Source organism: Elaeis guineensis, chromosome 5 (assembly GCF_000442705.2).
Source record: "Elaeis guineensis isolate ETL-2024a chromosome 5, EG11, whole genome shotgun sequence".
Taxonomy (NCBI): domain Eukaryota; kingdom Viridiplantae; phylum Streptophyta; class Magnoliopsida; order Arecales; family Arecaceae; genus Elaeis; species Elaeis guineensis.
In genome coordinates this window covers 23,023,726-23,034,921 of record NC_025997.2, presented here as the reverse complement: position 1 = coordinate 23,034,921, position 11,196 = coordinate 23,023,726, and the positions used below count along the sequence as shown (strand labels likewise).

General features: G+C 34.0%; 1 protein-coding gene across 1 annotated transcript; it reads right to left on the bottom strand.

Annotated features, from left to right (window-relative positions):
• Nucleotides 1–997: 997 nt before the first annotated feature.
• Nucleotides 998–1,438, bottom strand: LOC140857960 (RING-H2 finger protein ATL2-like). Its single transcript, XM_073257370.1, has one exon. It carries the CDS (start codon nucleotides 1,436–1,438, stop codon nucleotides 998–1,000), a length of 441 nt encoding a protein of 146 aa, XP_073113471.1.
• Nucleotides 1,439–11,196: the final 9,758 nt, after the last annotated feature.

Genomic DNA, 11,196 nt, shown 5'->3' with positions numbered 1-11,196 from the left:
ATTGAGTTTCAAAACATATATTGTTCTTGAATAATGTGTCTATCCATTGTCCTTTAACAAGTGACTCTATATCATAAATTCATCAGAGGAAATAATTACGTGTTTCTTCCCTAATCTTCATCTCCTTGGAAGATATTTCCAGCAACCATTCCCTTTGTGATATTCGTGACCAAATTATTTTAGAGAATGACTGTTAATGTTTTATGAGCATGAAGATATCTCAGCACTTCCGGGCCCATCCTCTTGCACCTTCCCATTGTTTGAATATAAACAAAGAAAGAAGTAGTGGAACCTGGACCTTGCAACAGGGGAAGAAGGAGGTGATCCGAGGAAAAACTAGAGAGAGACGATGGAAGGGAAAGAAGGAGAATGACACGTCAGCTCTGGGCATTGCCTCTGCGCATCGGAGCAATGGTTCCTGGACCTCGCAGCAAAGAAGGAAGAGGTCACGAAGAAAACCAGAGATGATGGTGGAGAAGAAAACCAGAAAGGGAGAAACAGAGGGAGAGAGGCAGAGAGTGCAAACTGGGGAGGTGGATGGGCGTGGGCGGGAAAGTCCCGAAAGATGGGTTTTGGCATGGACATCGGTCCCATTAATTACTGCTTCCCTCTCTCTCTCTCTCTCTCTCTTTAATATCTATACAAGCATTTGTACATGCACGCATATATACATACATACATACAAACATACATACATACATACATACATACATATATATATATAATATATATATATATATATATAGAGAGAGAGAGAGAGAGAGAGAGAGAGAGAGAGAGACGTATTTGTACATGTAGACTTCAAGTGCAATTGTTCAGAGCAAGAATTTCTGTTGTGCACCGATGCACCGCACTAGAGTAATGGAGATTAGCTAATTAAGAACATAAAGTCTAAAGTAATTTACATGCCTCAAATATTGAAGAGCAGAGGGCGTGTGTAGAGTTCTTCCCCCGGCCTTAGACGATCGAATCAGGGCGTGTGTAGAGTTCTTTCCCCTTAGACGATGGCTCGGCAAAGTGGGCAAGTGGAGTGCGAGTTGAACCACATGTCAACGCACTCTGCGTGGAAACTGTGGTAACATCTTGGAAGGAGCCTTCCCTTCTCTCCCTCCACGAACTCTGTGAAACAAACCGCGCACTTGAGCTTATCCTCATGAGCACCGGAAGAGTAGGTGAAGACCGGCAGCGACGAAAGGACTCTTGCGTTGAGCCGACCGTCACAAGGTGAATTGATGGTGGTTGAAATGGTGGCGGTGGTGGTGGTGGTTCTTATTCGCCGGTTCCGACAGGAGAAAAGGTCAATGTTCCAGCATATGAAGACTAATATTATTGCTAAGAGAGCTAGAAAGCCAGAGAAGAAAAACTTTCCTTGTTTGGTGAACATCGGATGACAAGAGCCAGTGTGGCTGAGGCTTAAGGTATATCTGTTCTCTGCCATGGTTTCCTTCTGTTAAGCGGCTGTTTGGTTTGGAGGTGATGGGAAATGGAAGGAGGGATTAAGTCGGTGGAAAGACAAAAAATATTCGTTGCAACGGTCATACCATGTCAATTTGTAACAAACCAACGACAGCTTTTATATTTCATCAATTATCATGTATTTCATCAATTCTCATGAATTATACCCTACACTATCTCATGTATTTCACTTATTCCCAACTGATAATTGGTTTGTTACAATGGTGATGTGGTATCGCCGTCGCAGCAAATATTTTCTCGTGGAAAGACCGAGGAGTCTTTGAGAAGAGGGAAAAATGACCTGAACAGACTATTTCTTTGTTAAGTATTAGAAATATATTACAATAATCTTGCTTGAGCGTCATATTTGGATGAGATAGGAAAAGGACCTCCCGCTAACCTTTGACTTCATTGGTTAAGCTAATATAAACCCAACACATTTGGTTGTCTTTTTTTTTTATTTGTGTGGGGGGTGAGGATGGGAATGAGTGACTCTTATTCTAGCTGTTTGGTTAGAAAAATCTTATTCTCATCGCAATTTTAGATGGAATGAGAATATCAATCTTCATCTTCCAAAATTTAATCCTTATTCTCCTATAGGATTAATGAGAATATCTTAATCTTCTAAAACTCAACCCTCCTATAGGATTCCAATTCCATTCTAATTCTAATTTGATTTCAGATATATATCAAATAAGTCGGAGGATATAATATCACGTCTTGAACCCAGTATCCAGATCGGCCATATGATACGGCTGCACCCTCCTTAAAGTAAGACCTTATAGAATATGCAAGCTTTAAAATCCATTACAACCTCAGTATCCATAAACAATAATAATAAATAACAAAGCTTATACATTATAAAATTTAGTCATATGACTAGTATCAGTGATGCTATATCTATTCATCCTTTCATCCGTGCATGATCCCAACCATAGTCAGATACAACTACTCTACAACTTTGAAACAAGAAAAGAAAGAAGAGGGTGTGAGTTTTATAGTCTAGTAAAAATCTCCATAAACTCATACCAATATAAACATATAATTTGAAAATAGTAGATAAATAGTATTAAAAAAAAAATGTAGATTGTGAAATCTCATGCGAAGTATCCAGTATTATACAATACTGATATATACAAAAATATGCATCATATACCTTCAAATATTCATTTTTTTCAAAAGTAATATACCACACATATATCATTAAGTAAAATTCTTTTTACTTAATTATGGTTTCATGTTTTATCATCCATATCTCATTAACATGATCCGGATTAATCAACATTTATTTTTAGAATTTTGGACTAATCATGGTGACACTCCAACCTATGACTGGCAAACTTAAGTACCATATTCTTGCTTGTAGCAGGACTATTCTCAGTGCTATGTTCCTGCTCGTAGCAGACTATTCCAAGTGCCATGTTTCTGCCTATGGTGGGCTATTTATAGTATCATATTCTTGTCCATGATGGTCAGTGGGCTATTCTTAATTTAATGTAGCTACTCCAAAGATTCTTTTCTTAATCATCAATTTATTAATCTCAATTATATCAGAAAAATATTGTAAATATTATATTTTTTTAAAATTTTTAGTATTGTAAATATTATATTTCTTTCAAAATTTTTAGTCACAGTCCAAACTATTCGAAAAGCCATCAATAAAAGCATGTAATATAAAAAATATATGTAGTTATACTGACAATCACATATCTATCAAGATCAGTCATGAGAGATCAAAATCATGCATGTATAAGTGTGTGTGTGTATAGGTGTTTGTGTCCAAAAATCTTTATGTCTATTGATAAAAAACTCAATTACCATTGTTTACCAGTTCACGCCTAACATGTCCAATAAATTACTATGATTGTAGCTCATCCTCGATCAACTATCGATATAAGAAATAGTAAATTATTATTAGATTCCTCTTTTCAAAGCTCTAATTTTTTATTTACTCTCAATCCTAAATTTTTAGATCCTACCTAATACATAACTAATTTCTGGATCCTACCTAATCTCAATTATGTCAGAAAAATATTGTAAATATTATATTTTTTTTTAAATTTTTAGTAGTTAATATCAGAACCTAAACCATTCGAAAAGCCATCAATAAAAGCATGAAATATAGAAAGCATATGTAGTTATACTGACAATTACATATCTATCAAGATCAGTTATAAGAGATCAAAATCATACATGCATAAATAAATAAATATATAGGTGTTTGTGTCCAAAAATTTTTGTCTATTGATAAAAAACTCAATCACCATTGTTTATCAGTCCATGCCTAGCATGTCCAATAAATTACTATAATTCTAGCTCATCCTCGATCAACTATCGATATAAAAAATAGTAAACTATTATTAGATTCCTCTTTTCAAAGCTCTAATTTTTGATTTACTCTCAATCCTAAATTTCTGGATCCTGCCTAATACATGACTAATTAATAAATAAGATTTAGAATTTACCTTAACTTGGGGAATAGAGCATCAATCTTCTTGCTCCATATTTTTTTTGTCTAATTGATTGTACCCAACATAGCCAATACTAATAATCAAAAAAAATCTTGAAGTGACAGATTATGATGGAAAGATTGGAGGAGAGAAAGGATATGTACGACTGTCTAGATAATGATGACTAGCAACCTAAGTAGATCAATCTGGATGACTTGTCCAGTTGATCATGAACCAAAGATCTAACAAGTTCAAATCTAATATGATAAATATTGTCAGTGATGGATATTCTACCAAAATTAGGTGGAGATCAATATAGTAGGTGATCATAGTGATGTCAATCTAGGACCCTCTATTGGAATCAATTGGAATTCACAAAATATCTCGAACCCTCCATTGGATCCAACAAATCATGTAGAGAGCAATTAACAATAGAGAGAGAAAAGAAGAAAGGAGATAGAGAAAGAAAAAGAAGAGAGAGGAAAGAGAGAGAAGATAACAACTCTATCTCTCTCTTCTTCTTCTTCAACATAGGGGACCCATGCCTTCTTCCTTCTCTTCCTCCCAACCATGGCAGCAAATGGCTGGGCTAGCAAACTATAACCGATGGTGATGGTGAAGGAAAATAAGGGAAAGAGAACAAAGAATGGGGGAGTCCTTGTTCAAGTTTTCCGATAGTTCGGACCAAATCAAAGTGTTGGCAGTGGCCTAAAGACTAGGAAGAAGAAATAAGGAAGGTTCAGCAACCTCTCCTTCACCGTTGGTAAGCTCTTCATTGCCAAAATGGTAGTAAACCAGGAAGGTTGCAATAGTGTTGCCTCTACTTAAATACGATTGCAGCAACTTGCTAACTTAAATCTAAGCAATAAAAAATGGCTTAAAAGCTAGAAAAGAGAGGAGACAAAGGAGGAGTGGTCTTTACGTAATCTCTGACAAGGTGTCAACAATGATCAGGCAAAATCTTTCAACAAAAATCCAAGAAATTCTTAGTAGAAAACTCAAAATTGATAACTCTAGAAAGGGATTTTTTATTTTTCCAAAGATGGAGTCCGTAGAAGAAAGGAAGGGTGATCTATAGGGACCTCTCTAGGGTTTTGCCAGAGTCTAGCATGCCCTAGAGTTCCTTCTCCCATTGGAATCATGGAGAAGGAAATAGACTCCTATTGAGAGTCTTTCTCCTCGTGTGATGCATGCGGCTAATGGCCAAATGGCACGCGCTAATAGCCAAACGGCCCGCCCAAGCCAATACCAAATTGGGTCCAGTCCAAAAAAAAAAGGTTCTAACATATAACTATTCTATTTTTCATTCCAATCTATTCCAATTCTGACTCCGATTTCGGTCCTGAATTCAACATGCCCTTAAGAGAGATGACACAATGACAATTTTTTCTCAAAATAAAACAAATAATATATACTGATAAACAATATAGCAAATAATCCAAAGTTTCTAATTTCTAGAGAAGCAGCATCATGAGCATGGTGGTCCCTTTTTTTGTGTAATTGGTGGTCACAAAAATGATTGCTTATTATTATATTTGTCATTGTAGCATAGTTCTTAAGCAAAAATTTAGTATGAAGTATGCAAGTTTGCAGCTAAAAGATGAAGTAAAAGCAGCCTTCCTCTTTATTTTGGTAGGATTTCCACCCAATTGGGTATGATTATAGGAACTCATAATGTCTCTTTAATATATGCATCTATAGCTGTCAATAATATAAATCTAATGACCGAGAATATATCTTCATTATTCAAGAAGCATTTAGGGTTCTAGCCTTAACCCTCCTTCTCCTTATTTAGGAATCCATAACATCTCCTTATCACTATATCAAATTACTAGTCACAATCAAGTATGTTTTAATCTTGCTATATAAATTTGGACCTTTAAGATTGTTGGGATTGATGAAAAGAAAGTTTTATCTAAATTTTTTAGGCCAATCAAAATTCTCATCTTTTCATAATCTCCTTGGAGGTAGGTTTTAGAAGATCTCCCTATATTTCAAATGAAAAAAATGGCTCTGATCCTTGTTTTTCAGTTTATCATGGTGCAAATCAAATGAATAGGTTATCCAACAAGCAATTCATGTTCGCTTTGAATTTTGTCTTGATCTGAACTTGATCGAATGATAAATTTATCAAGCTTGAAATAAAAAAACAATCAAAATAGTTTTAATTTCCATAATACCAATTGTGAGGATGCTGATTGATGGAACTATCACTACAAAAAAATAAGTTATTAGCTACAAAAAATTTTTGCCGCTAATAAGCCAAATTCATCGCTAATAATAATTAACGACAAAAATTTCATCGCTAAAATTTCATTGCAAAAAATATCGTTGTTGATAATAATTTATGACGAAATTTTTTTTCATCGCCAATAAAAGTAATTTGCGATGAAATATTTTTATCGTAAAAAACTAAAAATAAAAAAACTTATTCATAAAAAAAATAATTTATGACAAAAATTATTTGTCGCTATTATTTCAAACTTTTGAGTGACAAAAAATTTTCATCACCAAAAATTTTATTTAATTAAAAAATAAAAATAAAAAAACTTTAGCAACTAATATTTACATCGTAAATAAATATTTTTTCGATGGAATTTTATATCGCTAATAATTATTTATGATGAAAAATTTTCTATCATTGTTAATTATATATTTTTTAAAAAATTAAATCATTTTTATAATTTTTTTATGATGAATATTTTATCAATAATAATTTCATCACTAATTATTTTTTTTAAAATTTAGATATATTTTTTTAAGTTATATGTATAATATTTTTTATAAATTAAGAAATTTGAATAAAAAATTTATACAATAAAATGATAAATAAATTTTATTATTTTATTATATCAAATTAAAATTATAAGAGTTTTAAAAAAAATACATCAAAGAGCCATCACATAACGGCATGTGGAGAACACGGTGGGGATGGAGAATGCTCGACGGAGCTCGGACCGGCCAGTTGCTGGCTTAGCATCTGGATCGTCTGCTCCATGTGCACTATCTGCTCCATCATCTGGATCTGGAGCTGCTGATACTGATCGACGCATGCAGCCAGCTCCTGAGCTTGCTGCTCAGTCTACTATCGATCCTCGATAACCTGTCTCTGCACCTCCATCAATCGAGCCTGGCACGTAGAATGGATCTCAACCCTAGATGATCATGAAGATGGAGCAGTGATCCCATATCCTAGACTCCTAACATAACAGGATCTCGTACCGAGCACCCGATCATAGATCTCATCATTTGTGGGTGCGGTTGAGCCCTCAGAAGTAGGCTGGGATCTCATGTCAGTCATACGATCTAGAAAATAAAAATTAGAGTTATTTTAATTTTTTAATAAAGATCAAATTATGAATAAAAAATTAATTAAAAAAACTTATAAAGAGATTTTGGCTCCCCATCGTCCACTCCCCCGACCGTCGCTGGTGGGTCCGCTGGTAGATATCGATCCCACCAGGAAGCTCCCACTCTCAGCATCTCTCTGCAATTTGAGAATTATTTAAAAAAATTTTAAATAATTAGAGAAATATATCATAATTAAAAATTTAAAAAATACGTACCATATGCTCTATATGGCGAGCAAATGATCTTGAACCCCCATAATACGGTACGATCTGTCTCGTCGGTTCATCGTATTCTGGACACATCGTCTCTATAAAATTAGCAGTAAAATTAGTAGATAATAAATATAATTTAAAAATAAATGATTAAATTATTAAAATCTAAAAAAAAGTTTAGATGTGTAACCTGATATGTCGGATCCTCGTAATGCCGACATATGGTAGTCCAATCATCGATGGTGATGCTGTCGTAGGGCTGCAGCCGCGCTGCCTCCTGCCCATGAGCCTGCATCACCCGGTACCAATGCTGATGCATGTAATAACGATAATCCTTGAAGCGCAAGGATGGATGGGTATCGATCACTCTCCTCACACAATCATCCTCGAAATCGATGATGTCAAATACACCCTATCAATAAGAAATATTAAAAGAATACTATACAAATTAAATATTCATAATATAATTTATTTTATCTATAAGTGGGTGTAGAAAATCTGTCTCTGAGCCAGGACAATATGACGCTAATCGAAGACCATCACGGGGTATAGCTGCGGCATATGATGCCCAGCTCGGTCTGTGATGGCTCACACCATCTCTTAATGGGTCTGGTGTAGCCGGCCGATATCTCTATTTGGAGATGCTGTCCTGGGTGCTCATGTCTCATTGCTCTAAAGTGAGATTCTTCAATGGACCTCATCCTCGCCTGACCACTGATGTAGACTGACCTAAAATAATAATAAATAAATCATTAGTATAATTTAAATAAAAGAATCAAATTTGATTATATATAAAGTATAATGATTAATACCACTAGAACCAGCTTCACTGGGACCCGCCTCACTGGGACCCGACTCACTTGTAGTCGGTTCACTGGGACCTACCAGTGCAGGACCCTCTGACAGTAGCCGGTGAGGCAATGGAGATCGATGAAGGTGCTCAACCTCTAAGCTGTCTGCAGGTAACTGTGAACGCGACCGTCGTCGTCTATCTCCTAGTGCCATATCTGCAAGAATTGAGATGTAAATAAATATAATATTATATAATAATAATAAAAATAAAATAACATTCTAATGAATATAATTATATTGATATCATTATTGCAACATAAAATTGAATGAAGAATAAAGATCTATTCATCAATATTTGTATCTTCCTCGATGTGTAGATCCTCATTTGAATCACAGTAATCGATATATGTATCGTCTTCTATCTCATCGTTATTTATGAACTTATCGTTGCCCTCTAACTCATCGAAATTAGATACACAATCAGCTTTAACTTTGTTGGATGGGAGATCAGTCCTATTCAAAGGTGCCGTTACAAGTTCTTTATCAACCAAAAACTCAGCTGATGTTTGTTTTTCTTGCTGAAAAGCTTTCTCTTTATATAAATCTAAAATTTTATCCATCTCTAATCAAGTTGTTATGTCATATATGCTTCTAGATGTTATTTTTTGTACGACATGTCAATTACCTTGATACTTTAGGTCCTTCAAATATATTATTTATTTTACTTGAGTTGCTAATATGTACGGCTCATTTTTGTACCATGTTCGCACAAGATTTACACTGATAAATTATGAATCGACATAACTTTTAATCTTTTTATTACTAATATCCCACCATTCACACTGAAACAAAAATACAAAATTACTATACCCATACTTCAGTTCTATGATATCTACCAGTACATCATAATAATCAATCTCTTCTTCTCCTTCATATCCTGTTGTAGCAATTTCACTATTCTGGGTCCATCATTGCATCTCAAGCTTCCTTATGTGAAATCTCATTCCTCCAATGATACAGGATGTATAGTGATTAATTCTTCAATCGGAACCACAAGCTAAATCGTGTAACTCATCGATTGCACCCACTTCTTTATTGAAATACTTATATTTCATTTGCATTATAAAATAAAAAATTATATTGATTGAAATAATATTATTTATAAATAAATAAATAACGTATCACTAATGCAATTTACAAGATCATCAAATTATTTTATAAATTTCATCCTATGTCAATCATCCACATTAGTATTATTCTCTCTACATAGTATACTCTTGTGCTCACTGCAAGAAGTTATAATTTTAAATTTTACATCGATATAAAATTTTTTTTTGATTATTAAACAGTATCGTAAGATGATACTTACTCAATAAAATCTTTAATTTCTTCATAATTATTCAGAACGTAAAAGTATGCCTGGATAGCTCGTTCACATCCATAAATTCAAATTTTTGACACCAATAGATCGAACTGTTTGTTTAAATATAGACAACATCGGCTCATTGTCACCTCATTCATGGTCTGCATGATTGAATCTTGTTTCGATATCATTAAGATATATTAAGTAGAATGTGACAGACTCGGTAGCTACATATGTTTCCGCTATAGAGCTTTCAGGTCTTGCTTTATTGCGCACATACTTTTTTAAGGTGCACAAGAATCTGCAAACAAAAATAAATTTTAATTTTAAAAATATATTTACATCTTATAACTGATATGACAAAATACGTATAACTTCTTTATCTTTCAATAGGATACATCCATCGATAATGTACCGATCTGACTAAAAGAGCTTCTTTTGAAAGATGGACAACCAGATGCACCATAACATCAAAAAATGATAGTGAAAAAATTTTTTCTAACTTACAAAGAATGAGTACGATATCCTTCTCTGATCTCTTAAGTAAGTTAATCTTCAATTTTCAGCAACATAGTTCTCAAAAGAATACTCCTAGCTAAATCAATGCGGTTAGAACATCACCATCCAAATAGACATGCATGACCACAAGAAGCAAACGTTGTATCATCACATGGGAGTCATGACTTTTCATATCAGAGATATTACCGTCGTTGTTCCTAACACACCATGATACGTTTGAAGCGTATGCATCAGGAAACTTTACGATTTTAAACCATCCATAGATATTCTTTTTTCCTTTCCAAACAGCGAATAATATACAAGTGGCATAAAAAATCTCTCACCTCGATGAACTAAATGCAACTCTGATCGAATTTCTATTTTCTGCAGATCAAGATGAGCTTTCGTACCATCTTTTATTTTTTCTGAAATATTCAAGACAGTACCGATGATATTATCACAAATATTTTTTTTAATATAAATTACATCTAGATTATGATGAAGTAGTAGCTGCTTCCAATACGGTAGTTCGAAAAAGATACTTCGCTTCATCCAATTCAGTTCAGCTTCAGTATGCTTTCGCTTGTGAGTACCCGATATTTTTTCAAATCGGATATTTTCAATGACTTCAAGTTATTCTAAAATTTTTGATCCACTTAACTCCTTGGATGGCAGACGTCGATTAAACTTACCATCAAAGAATTGATTATAACGGATCCTCAAAGAATGATTAGCAGGAAGAAACCGTCGATGACCCATGAAATATATTTTCCATCCGTGCTTTAAATGTAAGGAGGATGCATCCCTATTGTATATTGGATATGCCAGATATCCTTTGGTTCTCCATCCAGATAAGTTTTCATATGCCAAAAAATTATTTATTATCCATAATATCGAAGTATGCAACTTAAAATTATTTCGACTCATAGAATCATATGTCTGAATCCCGTTTTTCTATGACTCCTTCAGATCATCAATCAAAGGTCGTAGATATACATCAATTTTATTACCTGATGCTTTCAGACTCGAAATCAATAGTGACATAAAAATAAATAGTTCATTCATGCACTTTCAA